This window comes from Oncorhynchus nerka, linkage group LG28 (assembly GCF_034236695.1).
Source record: "Oncorhynchus nerka isolate Pitt River linkage group LG28, Oner_Uvic_2.0, whole genome shotgun sequence".
In the NCBI taxonomy this organism is placed as follows: domain Eukaryota; kingdom Metazoa; phylum Chordata; class Actinopteri; order Salmoniformes; family Salmonidae; genus Oncorhynchus; species Oncorhynchus nerka.
In genome coordinates, this window is record NC_088423.1 from 53,252,884 (window position 1) to 53,277,186 (window position 24,303).

General features: G+C 39.4%; 1 protein-coding gene across 2 annotated transcripts in view; it reads right to left on the minus strand.

The window, feature by feature from the left end:
* Positions 1-24,303, minus strand: part of LOC115113420 (stromal cell-derived factor 1-like) — a 46,093-nt gene that overhangs the window by 17,005 nt on the left and 4,785 nt on the right. For both annotated transcript variants that reach the window (XM_029641025.2, XM_029641024.2), the window contains exons 2-3: positions 11,267-11,384; positions 1,723-1,806 (exon numbers count right to left, since the gene is read on the minus strand). In XM_029641025.2, coding sequence (XP_029496885.1) covers positions 1,723-1,806; positions 11,267-11,384 — 202 coding nt within the window. The remainder of the gene's footprint in view (positions 1-1,722; positions 1,807-11,266; positions 11,385-24,303) is intronic.

The window sequence follows — 24,303 nt, forward strand, 5'->3', positions numbered from 1 at the left end:
TTTGAAGAAGTTTGAATTATGTGGGTTCTTCTCTAATTAGTATTCCTCTCTTAACCCTTACACAGGAAGAAAACATATACAGTGGGGTCCAAATTATTAACACTCTTGTACTGACACCCTTGATAAACAGCAAAAATGAATGTATAAAACAAATAATAAAAATACTGAGCTTTATACTATGGCATCGTTGAATATTAATTTCTGATTGGCTTGAAGGGCATTCTAGAGTGTGCATTATTTCCCTCTAACACACGGCATATACGCACAATAAAATTCAATGGCTATAGTTCATTCTTACTTGTTTTGTTTAAGCTGCTTTTGAAAGCAAATGTCAATTTTATTTTTTAAATGTTTTAAATTTTATTTATTTATTTTTATTTTATTTTATTTTTTGTTATCAAAATACATTTTCATAATAGCAAGCTAGGACTGATGGTTTTGTTACCACGGCAACTACTGTAGCTATCGAGTAAACTTGCTATCTACTTCAGTAGATGTTGAATCAATCAATCAATCAATCAAATTGATTTATGAAGCCCTTTTCAGCCTATGTCACAAAGTGCTATACAGAAACCCAGCCTAAAAGCCCAAACAGAAAGCAATGCAGATGTAGAAGCACGGCGGCTAAGAAAAACTCCCTATAACATATTTATACCGGCAAATGAAGACATTTCTAAAGGCAAATGTATTAAATTATAGCCATGGTATAAAAGGGACAATCAACTCAGGGTTCTATGCGATCTCTGGAAACTAATGCAACTACATGGAAGGTCAGTGCCACTCTGCTAGTGTGTCGTTGGAAACACCTTCCACGTCGTTCATTATTTTCCATAGAACGCATAGCTCCTCGTTGATTATCCCTTGCATAATGTGAAAGTTCCCAGAACATTCATTAGTTTACAGCAACTGTTTTCATGACACAAAACTGTGCAGGTGTGTTGGTGATTGTACAATGTTTGTATAAAACATTTGCCTGACGTTGCAAGAACATTCTCAGAACACATTTAGTCTGTTCTATAAATGGTTCCCAGAATGCTTCATTAGGTTGCGGGAACAGTCTGGTGGGAACATTTAGGGGACATCACAAACGATATACTCCAAAAACACAAAAACTGTCCATTCGTGTGGAGGATATTGCTTCTTTTAGGGTGCAAAAATATATGTGTTCAAGCTATCCTGAATGTGACCAGTCTATCTGATTTTTAGTTAAATGTATTACTGTTTTTGTAGAGCAGTCTGTGGCTGAGAGCCCAATCCTAATCATTTCATATTTGCACACTCTGACTTTCTCCTGAATCATGTAGCCTGGGCCTATGAATGTCAGTGGCAGACATCCGTGAAAATTGGGATTTACACACATATTTTGTTTTTACCTTTATTTAACCAGGCAAGTCAGTTAAGAACAAATTCTTATTTTCAATGACGGCCTAGGAACAGTGGGTTAACTGCCTTTGTACCTTGTCAGCTCGGGGGTTTGAACTTGCAACCTTACGGTTACTAGTCCAACGCTCTAACCACTAGGCTACCCTGCCGCCCCATATGCAGATCAAATCCAGATTTGGCCATGAGTGTGTACTACTTTACTACTGTATGAATTGGAGAATTGGGTGAATGACATTTTCAGGAAGACTGTAATTTTCCGTTACTCTCAGATACCGTGTCTCTGTGTAGACATGCAGAGAATCAATTTTAGGTTATAGGTTCTCTCAAGGGGTTTCTTACTTGTTGAGGGCATTCTTCAGGTACTGCTGCAGCCACTTGGTCTCGGGATTGATACAAACCTCCTTGTGGTTCTTCAGCTTGGCACTAAGAAGAAAGAAAAGAAAGATTAGTAAGATTAGTTGAGAAAGAGGAGAGGGATGAGATTAATAGTTTCTGGTGCGCTGTTCCATTCCAGCACAGACTGCCTCAATTTCACCTCCATTCAATCCACATTTATGTGCAGTAACATGGAAAGCTGTGTATATGCACCGTTGAGGAGAGCTGGTAAGTAAGAATTTTACTGCACCGTTTTACTGCACCTGTATCCTGTGCACGTGACCAATAAACAGTGATTTGATTTTATATCTAACATCTACATGTGCTTATCTCTTAAACCAACCCTTGAGCAACTGAGCTGCATTCAGACTTGGAGTTCTAAATGGAGGAGATATCTCTCTACATTAGCCATGTTTCTTGATATCTATATACAGTAACTGACTTAGTCAATAAACTTTAGTGTTACATAAATTGGCTGAACTCCATATTGCCTCCATATGTTTACCGGGTAAAGCTATGCTGGTCTGTCATCACCCCAGGTGCATTCCATTGTTCTTATGTGTGTTCCCCAACCCCTATCCTCACACACCATTATCATGTTATCACCTATCTGCCCTAGGCTAGAAGATTGAATTACCACTACCTTCTAAGTTTTAAAAAGTGACAACTGTGCATTTGGCGGTTTAGATAAAGAGATCCAGTCACTCATAAAGCTATCAACTAGTTAATTCCTCATCCCTATCCCTGTTTCCAGTGTTAAATAGTTCCCTGGGAGGAGATATGTTTCAGATGTAGCCAGGTATTCTACAGATAAACACATTAGAGAAGTGGATATTTAAAGGTGTCACAGATTGTATTTACTGGAGACGTTTAAGCATTATGTTGTATTGGTTTTAATGATAGACAGTTCAAGATTGGTATTTAAAGGGATCTATGATCCATCCCCTCTTGCCCTTTGACGAAAAACCCTAACCATGTGCCTATTGGCTTTATCCAGAATAACCTGTGGCAATTGGCTTAGACCAGAATAACCCTAATCTATTTGCAGATGGGTCATGGCTTGAAGTGTGTGGTACACATGTTATGAACACATGTTTTTATTTTCCAAGATGGCATAGCAGTGGGGATGTCTGTTTTGATTGTCTTGACCAGTCCCTTGTATATATCATTTTTTCTACATATTTTTGATTTTTTGATCTCATTTTCCATCTACGGACTGAACATACTCTCCTGCAACCCGCCACACCCAATGTGGTATGGATCTGATATTTTTACACTTTTGAACTGGAAACCCCCTTCTGAAGCTAGCCAGCTAACTACCTACTAGCTAGGACTCAGTTAGCCACTGCTAGCGGTCATCACCGTTAATTAACTCAGACTGCCAGCCTCAGCCCAGGCAACTCTTGCCAGACTGCACAGTGCGAAATCTACCCAGAGCATATCGGACTGCTTTTCTCTACCACATCTCCGGATTCCTACCGCAAGCTCTGAACCTTTACTCCGGATCATCACAGCTAGCTAGCTGCTATCCGAGTCGCTACTCCAGTCTAACGTCTCTGTCCCGAAGCAAGCACCAGTTAGCCTGTTGCTAGCCTCGAACTAGGCCCATCTCTCGCCTAGCAGAAGAGACTATCAAGCAATCCCTGGGCTAAAATAACCTCTTTCGGCAATTAGCCTGGACCCTTTTCTGCCGACACGGAGCCCCGCTGATCCATCACGACTGGTCTACCAAGGTAACCGCCCAAGGGGGTTTCTGTCCCGAAGCAAGCATCAGTTAGCCTGGAGCTAGACTGGAGCTAGGCCCTTCTCCTGGCTAGCCAAAGAATTCCATCAGATAATTCCTGGGCCTCAATACCTCTTCTGCCAATTGGCCTGGACTTTTTGCTGCCGACACGGAGACCCGTCGATCCATCACGACTGGTCTGCCGACATAACAGTCCGAGGGGGTTTCAACAGACTCTCCCGTTGCGACGTTCCCCTGAGGACCATCTGCAAGCATGCTTCCATCCCCGGCCTGCTAGCTGTCTGAATCGCCGTGCCTCCAGCTCGCCTAGCTACTCACTGGACCCTATGATCACTCGGCTACACATGCCTCTCCCTAATGTCAATATGCCTTGTCTATTGCTGTTTTGGTTAGTAATGTTGTCTTATTTCACTGTAGATTCTCCAGCCCTGCTCAATATGTCTTAAGACACTAACAGCTTAGACAATTAAGGTCACAGTTATGAAAACTTACGACACTAAAGAGGGCTTTCTACTGACGCAGATATTCCATATATATTTTGTTAGCTGCATGTGTGAAATATCTCCATCAGTACTATTTATTATATAATTTAATAATTTAATTTAAATCGTACTTTAAAAACAATAATAAATCAGAAAATATTGTTTGTTTAATCGATTAGTATATTTGAGTTTAACCACAATATTTGTTGTATGATATATTCTGTCTTTTCAGGTGCATTAAACTGGAATTGCAATGTTCTCTCTTTGGCTTGTTAAAAAAACAGTGAACTTTCTGAGATTGTTTTATTTTCAATTAGACAGGTATTTTCCTTTACATGGTAGCAAGATCTTATCTATTTTGCTAACTTTCTATTAAAATTAGATCATTTCTTTCAATTGGGATATGAATACAGAATAAATCCACTTTACCGTCTGACCATTTTATTGATAAACGACACGGTAATGTAAAAGTTTTTTTTTTATGATCCAATATGTAATATAGTTCACTTGTCATAATTTGGTTTTAATCCAGAGAGGTTAGAAAACGTATCTAGATCCTCGATGAGGCTGTGGAGGGATCCAAATTGTGGATTTAAAAGAAAACATGAATCATCAGTATACAAAGACACCTTTGTTTTTAAGCCCTGGATTTCTAGACCCTTGATTTATTGTTGGATCTGATTTTAAAAGCCAACATTTCAATGACCATAATAAATGTATATATGCCGATAGTGGACAACCTTGTTTTACTCCTCTTAACAGTTTAATACGTTCTGAGAAGTAACCATCATTTACTCTTTTAGACCTAGGGTTACTATACATAACTTTAACCCACCATATTTTGCTAATAAATTCATAACAAATCCTACAATGTGATTTTCTGGAGAATTTCTTTTCTCATTTTGTCTGTCATAGTTGAAGTGTACCTATGATGAAAATTACAGGCCTCTCTCATCTTTTTAAGTGGGAGAACTTGCACAATTGGTGGCTGACTAAATACTTTTTTGCCACACTGTAATATGAATTCCAGTCGTACTTTATCAAAAGCCTTTTCAATGTCATCTATTAAATACCAGATTTGTAATAGTGTTCTATTGTTTACAGTACTTGTCTTATATTATCTCCAATGTATCATCCATGTAGACAACCTGTATACTTGTTGAGTATCTAATTATCTACAATTTTATAGGAGTGGTTAAAACATGCTAATAACTGTCCTCTGAGTATATCAAAAAAGGTTTGGAATACAGTGGCTTGCGAAAGTATTCACCACCATTGGAATTTTTCCTATTTTGTTGCCTTACAATCTGGAATTCAAATGGATTTGGGGGGGGGGGGGGTTGTATCACTTGACTTACACAACATGCCTACCACTTTGAAGATGCAAAATAAAGTCAATACTTTGTAGAGCCACCTTTCACAGCAATTACAGCTGCTAGTCTCTTGGGGCACATAAGCTTGGCACATCTAGCCACTGGGATTTTTGCACCTTCTTCAAGGCAAAACTGCTCCAACTTCTTCAAGTTGAATGGGTTCTGCTGGTGTACAGCAATATTTAAGTCATACTACAGATTCTCAATTGGACTGAGGTCTGGGCTTTGACTAGGCCATTCCAAGACATTTAAATGATTCCCATTAAACCACTTGAGTGTTGCTTTAGCAGTATGCTTAGGGTCATTGTCCTGCTTGAAGGTGAACCTCTGTCCCAGTCTCACATTTCTGGAAGACTGAAACAGGTTTCCCTCAAGAATTTCCCTGTATTTAGCGCCATCCATCATTACTTCAATTTTGATCAGTTTCCCAGTCCCTGCCGATGGAAAACATCCACACAGCATGCTTTACTGTGGGGATGGTCATCTCAGGGTGATGAGAGGTGTTCCGTTTGCGCCAGACATAGCGTTTACCTTGATGGCCAAAAAGCTCCATTTTAGTTTCATCTGACCAGATTACCTCCTTCCATATGTTTGGGGAGTCTCTCACAGGCCTTTTGGCAAACACTAAACATGTTTGCTTATTTTTTTCTGGACACTCTTCTGTAAAGCCCAGCTCTGTGGAGTATACAGCTTAAAGTGGTCCTATGGACAGATACTCCAATCTCCGATGTGGAGATTTGCAGTTGCCTCTCTGATGAATGCCCTCCTTGCCTGTTCTGTGAGTTTGGTGGGCGCCCCTCTCTTGGCAGATTTGTTGTGATGCCATATTCTTTAAAAAATGTATAATAGATTTAATGATGTTCAGAGTTTCTGATATTTTTTATAACCCAACTCTGATCTGTACTTCTCCACAACCTGTTTGGAGAGGTCCTTGGACATCATGGTGCCGCTTGCTTGGTGGTGGCCCTTGTTTAGTTGTATTGCATGCCTTTCAGAACAGGTGTATATATACTGAGATCATGTGACACCTAGATTGCACACAGGAGGACTTTATTTAACTAATTATGTGACTTCTGAAGGTAATTGGTTGCACCAGATCGTATTTAGAGGCTTCATAGAAAAGGGGGTGAATACATATGCACGCACCACTTTTCAGTTTTTTATTTTTTGAAACAAGTCTTTTTTTTATTTCACTTCACCAATTTTGACTATTTTGTGTTTGTCCATTACATGAAATCCAAATAAAAATCCATTTAAATTACAGGTTGTAATGCAACAAAATAGGAAAAACGCTCAGGGAGATGAATACTTTTGCAAGGCACTGTACCTCAACTGGTATGCCATCCAACCCTAGAGTTTTCCCAGGCTTAAAAGCTTTAATTGCATCAAGAAGTTCCTCCTCTGTAGTTTGGCCTTCACATGAGTCTGTTTAGCTGTTAAATTTAGATTATTAATTGAAAAAATTTATACAATTAACTTTGGTTAGTGGATTAGTAGATGGAGGAGGTAGATGGAGGAGACTGAAATGAAAACATACACTTAAAGTACTGTGCTTTCTCTTTCAAAATATTTTTGGGTGAATCATGGGGGACTGTCATTTGTAACAAGTTTCAGTAAATTATTTTTGGTAGCATTTCTATGTTGAAGATTAAAAAATGATTTGCTGCATTTCCCCCCATATCCCATCCAGTTCGGTTTATTTTATAATTAATTGTTCACCTTTATTTAACTAGGCAAGTCAGTTAAAAACTCATTCTTATTTTCAATGAAGGCCTAGGAACAGTGGGTTACCAGATTTGTACCTTGTCAGCTCAGGGATTTGAACTTGCAACCTTTCGGTTACTAATCCAACGCTCTAACCACTAGGCTACCCTGCCGCCCCATTAGACCTGATCATATTGGATAAGTTCCCATTTATTTTAGTTTTTTCCATAACTTATTCTGTGCCTCTATATTTAAAGATGAGTAATGAATTGCATGGCCTGTAAAGGCACATTTAAAAGTGTCCTATACAATAATGGGATCTGCTGTTCCTATGTTATGTCGGAAAATGTCAGTAATGAATTCTTATGTCCTAGTTAAAAACAATAAGCTTCGATTACATTTCCAATATCCTCACCGACATGGAAATTCTGTAAGAGTAATGTATATGCCAATTATTTGATGATCCGACCGCATTCTGTCCCCTATAAACACTTTCTAAACTTTGGTGCCAGCAAGAATGACATAAGAAAGTAGTCAAGACGACTAGATTGATTGAGCTTCCACCATGTATATCTCAATAGGTCAGGATTTTTAAGCCTCCATATATCCACTAGTTCTAATATATCCACAATATTCATGATTTCCTTAAGTGCATGTGGGTGATAGTTTGTTTATGGTCCAATAACATATTTAAAATAATCCATCTACCTTGCGGATCTGTTTGGACAATTTGCAAATTCGGATTAAAATTACTGTTAATTAATAGCATCACCCCTTTGGAGTTTCTTTGCCCATGGGAGAAGTATATGTAGTAATGAATTGTAGTAACCAAGAAAGTGTTCTATTATATTTGAGATTCTTCAAAGTAGCCACCCTTTGTCTTGATGACAGCTTTGCACATTCTTGGCATTTTCTCAACCAGCTTCACCTGGAATGATTTTCCAACCGTCTTGAAGGAGTTCCCACATATGCTGAGCACTTGTTGGCTGCTTTTCCTTCACTCTGCAGTCCAACTCATCCCAAACCATCTCAATTGGGTTGGAGGTGTGTTGGGTCATTGTCCTGTTGAAAAACAAATGGTAGTCCCTCTAAGCGCAAACCAGATGGGATGGCGTATCGCTGCAGAATGCTGTGGTAGCCATGCTGTTTATGTGTGCCTTTGGTTGGAACCACAAATTTGGACTCATCAGACCAATGGACATTTTTCCACCGGTCTTATGTCCATTGCTCGTGTTTCATAGCCAAAGCAAGTCTCTTCTTCTTATTGGTGTCCCTTAGTACTGTTTTTTTGCAGCAATTCAACCATGAAGGCCTGATTCACGCAGTCTCCTCTGAACAGTTGATGTTGAGATGTGTCTGTTACTTGAACTCTGTGAAGCATTTATTTAGGCTGCGATTTCTGAGACTGGTAACTCTAACTTCCCTCTCTTCCTTTACTGTGGCGGTCCTCATGGGAGCTAGTTTCATCATTGTGCTTGATTGTTTTTGACATTTTCCAGATTGACTGACCTTTAAAGTAATGATGGACTGTCGTTTCTCTTTGCTTATTTGAGCTGTTCTTGCCATAATATGGATTTGGTCTTTTACCAAATAAGACTATCTTCTCTATCACCTCTACCTTGTCACAACACAACTGATTGGCTCAAACACATTAAGAAGGAAAGAAATTCCACAAATTACCTTTTAACAAGGCACACCTGTTAATTGAAATGTATTCCAGGTGACTACCTCATGAAGCTGGTTGAGGGAATGCCAAGAGTGTGCAAAGCTGTCATCAAGAATCTCAAATATAAAATATATTTTGATTTGTTTAAAAAAAAAGTGTTTTCTACATGATTTTATCTGTGTTATTTCATAATGTTGATATCTTCACTATTATTCTACAATGTAGAAAATGGTAAAAAATAAAGAAAAACCCTTAAATGATTAGGTGTGTCCAAACTTTTCACTGGTTCTGTATATATATTAAAAGATGTTTCATATCTTAATTTACTTCCACAATTAACTAATAACATGTGTAATAATGTAGGCAGTTAATGTGAAGGATTTGTTACCAGGATTGCAATTATTATTTTGGCAAACAATTATTGTGATTCATCCTATATTGTCCCTAACATCATTACCCCATAGCAACAGATGTGGGATACATACACACACACACACACTCATACACACTCTCCACCCTTCCCCCATAAACAACCACAAGCTCAACAAGTTCAACAGTTGTTCCATCCCCGTGCCCACCTCAAGAAAATACTTGATGTGCGAATGCATATACGCTTGTAGCTGATTGAGATGGCATGCAACATTTAGCATGTATGGGAAGATTTGATTAACCAATGCCAAGTCCTAGCTGATGGAGCTCAGATACACCCCCTTCCCTTGAAACACACACATGCTGGTCCCCCATTTTGACCATTTCCCCAAGCATCTCTGTGCAGACAGAACTTTGATACATTTTTTCCACCAGGGCCACAATAATTTCCCCCCTCTCTGATCATCTGAGTGTGACCCCATGGGTTACTGCAGTTATTGTTGCCAGCACTGCTATGTTGTCCCCTTGATCTCGGCACTTAACCCCCCCACAACAAAAGTTCCCTGGGCGCCCAGTGTGGCAGACCCCAGCACCTCTCCAAAAACCTGTATATGTATGTGTGTCTTTCAGATGGTTGGGTTAGAAGCAGAAGTCAATTTCAGTTGGACCTTGTGTGCAAATAAAGAGATCTTAATCTTATAATGTTGAACAGTACCAGACCCTGTGAGTTAGGAGCTAGAGAAAAGCCAGTGCGTGAGAACACAGACCAAATATTTAGAGAAAAACAAAACTGCATCCAATTCCCAACCCCCCTCACTCACACTCACTCTTTTTCACAATAACGCTTCCTGTGGATGTGTCTAATTATGTGTGTATGACGTACAGAATGGACAATGAGATGGGCATCAGCAGTGTGTGTGGTGTGTGTGTGTGTGTGCGTGCGTCTCCTTTCACTGGCTGTCAGCTCCATGAGATTGATGGTATGAAATGTTTCAGAGCCAGAAGGTCTTGTGTGTGTGTGTGTGTGTGTGTGTGTGTGTGTGTGTGTGTGTGTGTGTGTGTGTGTGTGTGTGTGTGTGTGTGTGTGTGTGTGTGTGTGTGTGTGTGTGTGCATGATTTTTCAAAATGTAGAGTTTTTGTAAGACCCCAGGATATCGGGAGTTGGCGTCAAATCTGTCCACTACGGCCAACATTTAAAAAGTGTTGTGGTGAACCCGGGTCTATAAAAGAGCAGTCAGCTGCTTAGACCACCGGTACATCCATCCATAAGGACTTTGCAAGGCCAGTCTTAATTAATGGCTAAACTAAACAATGGAGTTGTTTTTCTGAACATAAACAATCAGAATGAATGCCTGAATAAAATTAACCCTATCCCAAACCTTAACCCTAACCAAATGGAATTAATGCCTGACTGTTAACCAATCGGAATTAATGCCTTTCTGTTTTACTTAAAGCTGCAATATGGCGACCAGACCAAATTCACATAGAAATGTGAGTTATAGATCAGTCATTGAAAGCAAGTCTAAGAAGCAGTAGATCTGGTCTATGAGGACAATTTCTATGCTGCCCATGCTTAAGTTAAATTTTTGCGTCTTTTACTTTCGGTCGGTTTTGTACACCCACTTCAAACAGCTGAAAATACAATATTTTTGGTTATGGAAAATGTATTTCACAGCTGTTAAGATGGTACACTGATTCTCCACACAATGATTGCTTTTTTTGTCACATTAACTGAAAGGAGGCTTACTGTTAGAATTTTAGCAACCAGGAAATGGCTTCGTAATTTCTGCATGTTTCATCTTTAACGAAGTCAGAATCAATGCCTAAATCAAGACATTGGTCACAATGGGACTCCCCTGTTGAAATAAAGGTAAAACCAAATAAGTCCAAACCGGCCACTAGGGGCAACGGTGAGCACTACTATCATGAAGTAGGCTTGGCTTTTGCTAGGGTGTTGTGGTTGGCAGATGGGCGGATGCTGGATTCAAAGGTCATGTGTTCAATCCCAGTGATAGGCACTGCGGTATCAATAAACACCTCAAATGTTGATGTTTGGTGCAATTTCAAAATGTGACGTTTGGAGAAATGTCTATTTTGCAGTGAGACTCTGAAAGCTTGTTGTTCTGTGATCTTGTCCGTCCGTACATGTGTGTGTTGGGGAGGTACTCACATCACTTGGAAGGGGCAGTTGGGTGTGTGTAGGAACTTCAGTTCTCGGATGTTACGCTGGGGGACGGTGTTAACTGTAGAACGACACCAACACCTCTCCACCAGACTGATTGGTTTAGCTGAGGAGGGGGTTGAACAGAGAACATGAATGTAATGTACAGTAAAATGAATATAATATCCTTCAACTACACATTTTGCCATGGCGAGTAGAGAAATTGTTGCAGTTTTAAAGCAAACTTTCTGCAATTCTACACATTTTTGTCACAGGACGGAGAGAAGTTAATTAGTTTTAAAGCTAATTTCTTGCAACTCTACACGTTTTGTCAAGACTTATGCCATGTTAATGATATCTGGGTGAGAAAAATTTACCAAAGGGGGCCTCCTGGAGGTCAGGGCCCCTGGGCACATGCCCAGCATGCTCGTTTCGATAACTGGCTAGACTAACTTACCAATCCCCAAAAATATAGCTGGCATGGCTAATTGAGTGACGGTCAGTGACTGACATAACAAGAGACAAACTGCTAATGCCGAACCAAATTTGAAACTTGCACCTTGCGTATTCTACTATTCTAACACGCAACACGCAACCTCGACTCATTTGAGATGGTTTGGGATGAGTTGGACTGCAGAGTAAAGGAAAAGCAGCCAACAAGTGCTCAGCATATGTGAGAACGCCTTCAAGACTGTTGGAAAAGCATTCCATGTGAAGCTGGTTGAGAGAATTCCAAAATTGTGCAAAGCTGTCATCAAGGTAAAGGGTGGCTACTTTAACAAATCTCAAATATGAAATATATTTTGATTTGTTGAACACTTTTTAATTACTACATGATTCCACATATGTTATTTCATAGTTTGAATGTCTTCACTATTATTCTACAATGTAGAAAATAGTCAAAATAAATAAATACCCTGGAAAAAGTAGGTGTCTCCATACTTTTGACTGGTACTATATATGATGCATGGAACTCGCAGATGAACACTCATGGGCATCCAAAATCTCATTTGCATTTAATCTAAAATAGCGTTCGCAGGAAGCAGATGACCAACGCCCCATGATCTTCAGTGTGTATGCAGGTACAGATAAAGAAGCTGTTGAAGCAGCGCCGATGCGAAATGAATGGGTTGCATACCTTTGTTACGATAACCACCAAAGCAATGCTATTGACTTTGGCCTGAACACCGACATATATATAATGCAAGGAAGTCGCAGATTAACTCACTTTTGGGCATCCAAAATCTCCTTTGCATGTGTTATTTCATAGTTTTGGATGTCTTCAATATTATTCTACAATGTAGAAAATAGTAAAAATAAAGAAAAATCCTGGAATGAGCAGGTGTGTCCAAACTTTTGACTGGTACTGTACAAATATATATATATATATATTTGTCAGGGGGTCCCTAGCAGCTGGGGGCCCTAAGCAACTGCTTAAGTCAATGAGAAACATCTACAGTAAGAGATAAGTGGAGAATATGAATACAACCACTCATTGTCTCAGACAACAGGAGAGAACCCAAGGCCTAGTCAAATAATACTGTCAGAGATGAGCAAGGCAACATGAGTACCCCCACTGTCAAGTTGAACATGGAGAATGTTAATATTATACTACTAAACCCCTCACTTTCTTACTTTCTCTCTCACACATGTATATTATGCAGTGAGTGTGTTTGTTTAGTAAATCATGTTGTTTGGTAAGCTTTGTATTTTCTTTAACTTGGTGATGCGGTGGATGTTTGAAATCATTTAACAGAATGTCCCAATATCAGACCGACAGTAGGCTACTGTTCTGTGGTTAATCATACCATTTTCTTGACAAGGACATTTAGATTTGTGATTAGAAATACAAAGTCGATAATTTACTAAACAACAAATAAACATTTTGTGATAAATAGGCTGAAATAGCCCATTATTTGTTGAACATTTCTGAATTTAAAAGGTCGTTTAATGAGAGTAGGTCTAGTCCTAATTCAATTTCATACCACATTAAGATCAGTGTTTAGGGCGTTCACTGCTCTAGAATGAAGAGAAAAACTAGGTAATTCAATAGGGATATTATGAAAGTAATGTCAAAACATTGTTTTCTTTTGCCCTGTGTCATTATAAATCACATTGAATGAATCATTAGATTGTTCTCTACAATATTATAACCATAATATACATGTACTTGACAGTTGTTGATGAAATAAGAACGTTAATTTGCTTTCCATGGCATTGTTGAATACTAATTCCTGATTGGCTTGAAGTGTATTCTAGAGCGTGCATTATTTCCCTATAATGAACAGTACATCAGCATGATAGCAAAGGCTGTAGTTAATTCTTACATGGTTTGTTTGAGCTGCTTTTTAAAGCTAAAGTCGAATTAAAAACATGATTGGCATTGTTGAATTTGATTTTCATAATAGCAAACTAGGACTGCATTCCAACCACTTAAAATACACACCCTCTCCCGTCAACCCTCAAATTAAATGGGCACTTCTGATGACATCAGGACGTCTGACGAGTTAAAAAATATATATCATATAAAAAAAATATAAAAAAATACAGATCAACAGTTTACATTCTTACATCATACAAAACAGAACGCAGGTATTAACGATGTAAATACTGGAAATAAACAAACAAAAAGATACATAAAATAAAAAACAATTCTAATGCAATTGTAATCATTCTGAAAAAATCTTATTGTAATGATTTAGGAAAATGTTATTCTTGTTGTTATTCACTAGGGTTAATATCATAGAATTACATGGATATATCTTATGTAAAATTTTGCAGTGCACTTCCTTAACTTTGTTTGGTATACAGTATTTGTAAGGCCTTAACCATGCATTTTTCCAGACTATGTCAGGAATAAGCATGTTCCAGAAAAACTTTCCTCTCGGTGTAAATTTGGTTTGTGAATGAAGAATTTGTCTTATATATTTATTACATCAAGATCTCACGCCTTCCAATCTGAGTTCTGGATAAACTTTGTGATCATTCCCAAAATTAAGTGTAGTTAGACCACTGGGAACGGCTTTGATCACAGAAATAAACTCTCTGAAAGGTATTGGAACTCTTTCAATGTTATAAATGGTTCATATGTGAGAATATTACCCTTGTTGTCGAAAATATCAAGAACAAAGTCAATATTCCTCTCATGCCAGCTGGGGTAGAACAATGACTTATTCCTTACAGTTATGTCTGAATTATTCCACAAAAGAGCTTTATGTGGGGAAAAAATGTGCAGGAAACCTATTTTCCAGTCCATTAAAGCTTGTTAGTGAAACCTAGCCAATTTAGCAGGTAATCTTTTGGGAATATAATTACATTTCAGTAAAAATTGAAGACCTCCCAATTTATTAAACACATTATTTGGAATGAAATACCAAAAACGAGACAGTCTCTCTGCCTTGGACAGAAGTACTCTCCCAAGTATAGAAAGATATCTTTGTAGCCAATTATTAAATATATTTTTAGTTCTCTCAATTTTAGGAGAGAAATTCAAATGTTGTCTGACTAAGTGGTTTTTTGATAGATGTATTGCTAAATATTTAACACAGTCCTTTACAGGAATATTTTCTATTTTTATCATCAGAGTCAAATAAACATAAGATTTCACATTTAGAAACATTCAGCATTAATCCTGATGCAATAGAAAATGCAGTTATAGCATTAAGGGCATGTGCGACCTGGTCTTTGTCTCTTAAGAAAAGAGTAGTATAATCAGCTAGTTGGGAGATTTTGATTTCTTTGTTAAAAATGGTTAAGCCATACAAATTTGCATTATTCAGAATATCTAGAGATAGAAGTTCCACAACCAAAATGAATAAAAATGAAATGGCGAAATTGGGCATCCCTGTCATACACTTCTGATGATACTGAATATTTTGGAAGTATTGAGGTTTAGTAGCACAGAACTATTTATATATTTGTAAAACATGCAAAATACTTTAATAACATTTTCACCAAATCTAAAAAGTTTAAGAGACCTAAAGAGAAATTCATGTTCAATTGTGTCAAAGGCTTTACAGAAGTACAAAAATAGTACAACCGCATCTGAGTCAATTGCATCTGAATAATTTATAAGGTCCAAGACTAAACAAATGTTAGAGCTTATGGGATGGCCCTTCATAAATCCTGTTTGAGTCTCATTTATAATGGTATCTATTCCTTTCTTTAATATTTTGGCATAAACCAGAGCAATCAATTTGTAATCAACATTTAATAAAGTAATTAGTCTCCAATTGTCAATGAGAGAAAGGTCTTTATCGGGCTTCGGAATCAATGAAATAAGGTCCTGTTTCATAGTGGAGACCATTTCCCCATTTTTAATGCAATCTTGAATCATATTGAAAAGAGAGTCTTCTAGTAACTCCCAAAACTGTCTATAGAATTCAACTGACAGGCCATCAGGGCCAGGTGATTTCCCTTTTTTCATTGAATTCAGAGGCTCTCTAATTTCTTCAATTGACACAGGTGAATCGCAAACTGAGTGGAAATCATCCTCAATTACAGGGACATCATTCAGAATGTGGCAAATGTAGCTTTCACAACCATCTGCCTGAAATTGAGAGCTGTAAACGTTTTCATTAAAGGAATTGACAAATTATGATATTGTAATGAAACAGCAGGGAGCAAGTCTCGAACCATCGGCCTTCGAGCCCGAGGTCCGGCGCGCTATCGACTGTGCCGCAAAAGCATGCTCGTGCGGCAGGGACGATTTCCGCGCTTCTAAACCCAGAGTCGTTACACTATTCCCTCCTTTCAAAGAGCGCGTCCTCGCGCTAGCTTGCGGCTCTACGTGTGCTTGGCGCTCACCGGCCAAGCACACGCACTGTCGTGGATGCGAGGTCCGATCACTTCTGACACCAATGTAATGAAACAGCAGGGGAGCGCAATCGACCTTCTAGCCCGAAGGTCCGGCGCGCTATCGACTGTGCCGCAAAAGCATGCTCGTGCGGCAGGGACGATTTATAAAAGTTAACCGAACAAAAACAGCATTACTTTAATGATAAGTGTTTGAGCCATCATGTGCATGAGTAGCTCAATTTTAAACTTACTTAAAAAAAAAATTATGTTGACTTCTCCACATTAATGTTGGTTTTAAGTTTTGACTGACTTTTCTTAGCGGAAAACCATCATCGCGAATTGAAATATGGGGCGTTTCAGGTCTGAAGTGAACATAATTGTATACTCGCAAACTCCATTAAAAACGAGGGCTGGGGGGCTTACGTTGCAAACTTCTCTTGCTTGGCTAATCATTTGGACCAACGACAAATATGGCCGCGGGGATTCCCCCAATGGCATAAGGCAAGGTTAAGTGGTTGAGGGTATGTCTTTTATGAATTTGAACGGGCTAAACTAGCATGTCTGTTTGGTTACCATGGCAACTAATGTAGCTATCTATTAAACTTGCTAGCTACTTCAGTGGATGTTCAACACATTTCTATGAGCAAATGAACACATTTCTAGTGGCAAATGTTTTCAATTATAACCATTGTATAAAAGAGAATCAACTCGGGGCTCTATGCGTTCTCTGGAAAATAATGCAACTCCGTGGACGGTCAGTTCCACTCCGCTAGTGAGTCGTGGAACACAACCTCCACGTCGTTCATTATTTTCCATAGAACGCATAGCCCCTTGTTGATTATCCCTTACGTGACCGATGCTAGTTTAGACAGTGCCGCTATTTTTTGGATCTCTTCTATTATTTGTGGTTGGGAGATGGTACCATTTGGAGGTATTTCCGCAGGATGGACAAATCAAAATTAACTTAATAACCTCATCATTTTTATCTCCAGATCATTGTCTTTCATTGGCTATATTGGCAATCAATATACGCCGAGAGGGGCCATTTCTATGGCGATTTAAAGGGAAAGACTCAGAAATACACAATGAAAACAGGAACATATCGTCTTTGCGGAGGTTGGATATTGAAATTCAGTCTGTTGCTTTGTAAATAAAGATATTTAGTCCCTATGTTCGTATTCTGCAGATTTCATTTTGAAAACAGTATTTTTCTATCAAAAAACCTGCAGCCAATAGCTTGTCTGTTGACATTCGAAGGGCTCCCAAGTGGCGCAGCTGTCTAATTTGCCTACTTAAATAAAGGTTCAATAAAAAAATAAACATTTTAAAAGTTAGCAGCGTTCTGCCGTGGAGCAGCGCCACAGAGGTCTATAGAGAAGTGGCCACTTTTTGATCATGTCCGTGATGGACATTCCATTTACTCCAAACATGCTAAATTCTCAGAGTATATCGTCTGAAACTTTTGAACCATTCACTGAGTATACCACACATTAGGAACACCTTCCTAATATTAACAAGCCCCCCCCCCTCCATGGAGGACCAAACCTGCCTTAATTAGAATTAAATGAAGAAATGCACACATAAATAGATAACTAAAACAAAGCTTCTTTGCAATATCTAATTATTCAAACTTTAATTCATTTAAGCTTTCTTGCTCCAATATGATAATGAGGGGGTGTCAATCAGACGTCTGTGGGTGGTATCTAACTCACCATTGGTTGAACAATGTAATGGTACGTTGCTTCGGTCGCTTTTGCACCCGCTATGTGAAGCTAGCCACAATAACGAATAGCCACGATAGTATAATTTGTGGTTCGCTTCAAAATAAAAGTCCCTCATTGACGCTGATACAAATAGTGGAATCATGCTACATTTGGACTAGATAATGGGGGTGTATTGCATGCATTGTACAACCTTGCCAATAGATCTTGGATCCATTAAATATTCACAACTGTGAAGAGTTTACACAAATATTAGCATTGTAGTGCTTATTTTAGGACTTTAACTGTGGGAAATCACCTCACTATTCAGCCTATTTACCTATGGATCCATGAAAAGGGTTATCAGCCTACTCAGTGACACCCAGAGAACACAACTGTGAAGAGTTTACAAATATTGCGTTGTAGCTCATATTGCAGGACTTTGACTATGGGAAATCACCTCACCTGTCAGTCTTTTGTGCGTATTGGACATTGCAATATGAATGTACAGCCTTACCTATGGATCTTGGGTCCATGAAATGGGGTATCAGCCAACTCAATTTACGCCCACAGAACACAACTGTTAAGATTACAAAATATTAAGTTCATAACACTTATTGCAGGACTTTGTTGAGTGCATTTGCTGTTTGTGTCGGTTGTGTTTCAGATTATTTTGTGCGTAATATAAATGAATGGTAAATAATGTATTGTCATGAGTCAATTTTAATGTAAATAAGAATATAATATGTTTCTAATGTAGATGCTACCATAATTATGGATAATCCTGACTGCATCGTGAATAATGACTAGTGAGAATGCGTTGTTGGCTAGAGAGCACATGCCAATTCCAGAGTGGTCACACTCATTATGTAACGCAACATTTTTTGTGAGAAAACTATCAGAGTTGAAAATGTGATGGAAACTCATTTAACTAGTGTTTTTTTTTCGGCATATGGGAATTTAAACACAATGTATTTTTATGTGCACTACATCATCATGCACAGCCATTTATCTGCAACAAGTCAATTTGATGGAAACACATCTCCGGTGGGAAAATGCATGTATTGTTTTTATGCAGATTTTTGAATATTTGGATGAAAATGTGTCACTAATTGGATGGAAACCAAGCAAATGACACTAACTAAATGTTGAATTGTTCAGCAACATGGGCAGTAAATTCTAAAATGACTTTTGTGTTGAAAGGTATATAATACACTTATTGTCATCTCCCTATCACTACATGCTGTGACGTGGGCCTGGAAGGTGACAAATCTACAAGCTGCCTGACTGTGGCCTAAGGGCCTTACTGGGATGTACAGCATCAGTCTCTCTGTCTCGCTGCCATTCTGTCAACATGAAACTCAGCAAAAAAAGAAATGTCCCTTTTTCAGGAACCTGTCTTTCAAAGATAATTAGTAAAAATCCAAATAACTTCACAGATCTTCACTGTTTTCCATGCATGTTCAATGAACCATAAACAATTAATGAACATACACTTGTGGAACGGTCCTTAAGACACAGCTTACAGATGGTAGGCAATTAAGGTCACAGTTATGAAAACGTAGGACACTAAAGAGGCCTTTCTACTGACTCTGAAAAACACAAAGAAAGATGCCCAGGGTCCCTGCTCATCTGCGTGAATGTGCCTTAGGCATGTTGCAAGGAGGCATGAGGACTGCAGATGTGGCCAGGGCAATAAATTGTAATGTCTGTACTGTGAGAAGCCTAAGACAGCGCTACAGGGAGACAGGACGGACAGCTGATCGTCCTCGCAGTGGCAGACCACGTGTAACAACAATTGCACAGGATCGGTACGTCCGAACATCACATCTGCAGGACAGGTACAGGATGGCAACAACAACTGCCCGAGTTACATCAGGAACGCACAATCCCTCCATCAGTGCTCAGACTGAGAGAGGCTGGACTGAGGGCTTGTAGGCCTGTTGTAAGGCAGGTCCTCACCAGACATCACCGGCAACAACATCGCCTATGGGCACAAACCCACCGTCACTGGACCAGACAGGACTGGCAAAAAGTGCTCTTCACTGACAAGTCGCGGTTTTGTCTCATCGGAGGTGATGGTTGGATTCGCGTTTATCGTTGAAGGAATGAGCGTTACACTGAGGCCTGTACTCTGGAGCGGGATTGGAGGTGGCGGATCCGTCATGGTCTGGGACGGTGTGTCACAGCATCATCGGACTAAGCTTGTTGTCATTGCAGGCAATCTCAACACTGTGTGTTACAGGGAAGACATCCTACTCCCTCATGTGGTACACTTCCTGCAGGCTCATCCTGACATGACCCTCCAGCATGACAATGCCACCAGCCATACTGCTCATTCTGTGCATGACTTCCTGCAAGACAGGAATGTCAGTGTTCATTGAGCACGTCTGGGACCTGTTGGATCGGAGGGTGGGGGCTAGGGCCATTCCCCCCAGAAATGTCTGGACCTTGCAGGTGCCTTGGTAGAAGAGTGGGGTAACATCTCACAGCAAGAACTGGCAAATCTGGTGCAGTGCGTGAGGAGGAGATGCACTGCAGTACTTAATTCAGCTGGTGGCCACACCAGATTCTGACTTACTTTTGATTTTGATTCCCCTTTGTTCAGGGACACATTTCAGTTCTGTTCGTCACATGTCTGTGGAACTTGTTCAGTTTCTCTCAGTTGTTGACTCTTATGTTCATACAAATATTTACACATGTTAAGTTTTCTGAAAATAAACGCAATTGACAGCGAGAGGACGTTTTCTTTTTTGCTGAGTTTATTATATGTAGCCACTCAAATTCATATGAACTGCTACAGACACAATCACTGACTTCTATTCACTTTGTCTACTTGCCCCATTCTTCAATCTTGTCTGGGATATATATTTTAGTTGACACACCTGTGTGATGTATCTGATATACAGTAAATTTCGAAAGTATTCAGACTGCTTGAATTTATTCACCTTTTGTTACGTTAGTCTTATTCTAAAATTGATTAGATATTTTTGTCCCTTATCAATCAACACAGTACCAAATAATGGCAAAATGAAAACAGGTTTTTAGAAATTTTTGCAAATGTATTAAAAAATTAAAAAACAAAATACCTTATATACATAGATATTCAAACCCTTTGATATGAGACTTGAAATTGAGCTCAGGTGCATCCTGTTTCCATTGATCAACCTTGAGATGTTTCTACAGCTTGATTGGAGTCCACCTGTGGTAAATGCAATTGATTGGACATGATTATGAAAGGCACACACATGTCCAACAGTTGACAGTGCATGTCATAGCAAAAACAAAGCCATGTGGTCAAAGGAATTGTCAGAGCTCGAAGACAGGATTGTATCGAAGTATAGATCTGAGGAACGGTACCAAAAAATGTCTGTAGAATTGAAGGTCCCCCAGAACACAGTGGCCTCCATCATATTTAAATGGAAGAAGTTTGGAACCACCAATACTCTTCCTAAAGCTGGCCAAACTGTGCAACCGAGGGAAAGGGTCTTGGTCAGGGAAATTCCTCTGTGGAGATGGAAGAACCTTCCAGAAGGACAACCAGCACTCCACCTGCAGCACTCCACCAATCAGGCGTTTATGGTAGAGCGGCCAGACGTAAGCCACTCCTCAGTAAAAGGCACGACTGTCCACTTGGAGTTTGTCAAAAGGCACCTAAAGGACTGAGAAACAAGATTCTCTGGTCTGATGAAACCAATATTGAATGCTTTGGCCTGAATGCCAAGCGTCATGTCTGGATGAAACCTTGCACCATCCTTACAGTGAAGCATGGTGGTGGCAGCATCATGCTGTGGGTATGTTTTTCAGCAGCAGGGACTGGGAGACTAGTCAGGATCGAGGGAAAGATGAACGGTGCAAAGTACAGAGAGATCCTTGATGAAAACCTGCCCCAGAGCGTTCAGGACCTCAGACTGGGGCGAAGGTTTTACCTTCCAACAGGACAAGGACCCTAAACACACAGCCAAGACAACACAGAAGTGGCTTCGGGAGTTTCTGTATGCCCTTGAGAGGCACAGACTTGAACCTGATTGAACATATCTGGAGATTGCTGAAAATAGCTGTGCAGCGACAGTCACCATCCAACCTGACAGAGCTTGAGAGAATCTGCAGAGAATAATGGGAGAAAGTCCCCAAATACAGGTTTACCAAGGTCGTTGTGTCATACACAAGAAGACAAGACGGTAATCACTGCCAAAAACACAGTACTGAGTAAAGGGTCTGAATGCTTATGTAAACGTGATAATTAAGTTTGTTAGAAATTTGCTTTATCATTATGGGGTGTTGTTTTGATGATGAAAAAAAATGTAATCAATTTCAGAATAAGGCTGTAACGTAACAAAATGTGGAAAAAGTCAAGGGGTCTGATTACCTTCCGAATGCACTGTACATGAATAAAAATGCATTCACCCTGAACTTGCGTTGCATTTACTTTAGACTTTTTGAAACACAAGCTCCAAGTGTCTTTGTGTTTAAGTTACAACAGAAGTTAGTCAAAGGTAGTGTGAAGACCCAACATTACGAACATGCTATGAAAAGTAGTATTGTAATCTAACAACAATAAAATGTGTTTATACAAAACTCATCCCCAAAATGTATCCTTTGAAAGCCTTGATATTGTAGATAGCTGAAAACAGGGTGGCAGGTCTTTTGATGTGCTGCTCTAAAGTTCCATAGCCTAGCAGACTCATCTGGGGATAGGGGGATGGACACATGTTAGTTTTGACAAATGTCTGGGAGCTTTTTACAGAGAGGGGAGAGCAAGAGTTTTGGCGTGAGTACAGTAAATCCAATCCAACCAGTGGCCCTTGATAATATGCTATGTTATCACACAGGCAGAACTGCCATAGTGAAGTAGGTTTACATAGTGCATCGAGTATACTAATATGAGTGTAGACTACTTCTCTGTACTCTGGAGAGATCGCAGTTAGTTGGTCAGAAGGCTTTGAAGGTCCTTGGACCATTCTGTCTCTGTAGCACCTGGAGAGAGATGGATAAGGGTGAGTGCTAGAAAGGTGAGTGCTAGAAAGAGAGACAGCCCTCAACCCTGACCTCCCACTGGCCCAGGGCCTCCTCCCTAGTTCCATGTAATGTAAAGGAAAACAATATCATGAGTCACTGACACAGAGTGCTCCATGTTCCTGCTGGTAGCAAGCCTCAACCTGGATGCAGAGGAATGTCCTGCTGGTAGGTTTGCATCTATCTCCACCAGGCTCCAATAAATCAGTTGACAACCCTGCCATGATTAACAAAATAACATTTTATCTGTATTTAGGATTCATTCATCAGTTTGCCTACTTGACATTCATGTCTCTAAATGACAACAGTAGATCTGATTAAAAGTATACATGCCATTTGTGATAACAGCTATGACAAATGACATGGCGTACATGTGAATTTATAGCTAACGCAAACTCACTCACTTTTGTACATCGCCTTGGTCTGTACAATTGACCTTATTTTAGCGCCCCAAAAACGTAATACTTCCAGATCAACTGTAATGTCAAATACCATTGTAAAGCACAATTTCTCCCCTTTCCAACAGAATCAATTACATGACCCCCATGCTGCCCGTTTCGGCATAATTCAAGAAGACAATGAGCCCCGTCGGGTCTTTTTAAAAATGATGGGTGGGGTAGCGAAACTAATGCGTGATAGTGAGAAGGAGAGATGTTGTGTGGGAATTTTTTTTTTTTTCACTCGATCTGTCCAACTTATCACCTTATTGCCTCTAAAATGTAAATAAAACACTATAAAGAGTTTATATAATGTGTCATTACATACTTATTTGAAGGTTTGTGTCAAATTTGAATCAGGTTTTTAGGGCGGTGCTAAAGTGATCTTAGAAGTAAACAGTGGCTTTGAGAATGATGATCGCATGCAATGATGACGCAAGAAAATGACTAGGTATCCCCCTTACCCCCGTCAATGTCCATTTCTTCTTTTTAAACGATGAGAGAAGTGCTATACCTGGTGGAGAGAGATTGTAAGACAGAAATAGTTGCTTTTTGCGTGCTGTACGTTACGACACCACACGTCACGATGTAACGGAGGGTCAGTTTTTAAAACTTTTCTCCAATACTATAGAGCCATTACCATGTCGATCAACGCTTGAATAGAAACCTAGTTCACACCCCCGATTTTGAAGTCAACACAGTCGCTACAGTCCCATTAGTTTTCTTTGTAGCCTCGTTTGAATGTTGCGGTTGCGCACATTTGTATGGAATGGGGTGAGTTTACGTTAGCTAAGATATTATTTATATTATGGCACCGCGCCTCTTCTCACTAACAATTGCAACAGCAAATGTCACTATTGTGGCTAATCCTTATTGTGGCTAGCTTCACATAGGTGACTTATTCCATCATGACAACATGCTCCTCCTTATTTGACTGTAGTTAGCTAGCTGCTAGCTTAGATGTTGGTCATTGTTGGCACTGAATTTTGCAGCCAAACTGCTTCAAAGATGGATGATGTCAAGAATGATCAAATGTAGCTAGCTAACTAAATTATAACTTATTTAGTAATAGAGTGGATACTTAATATGGTTATCT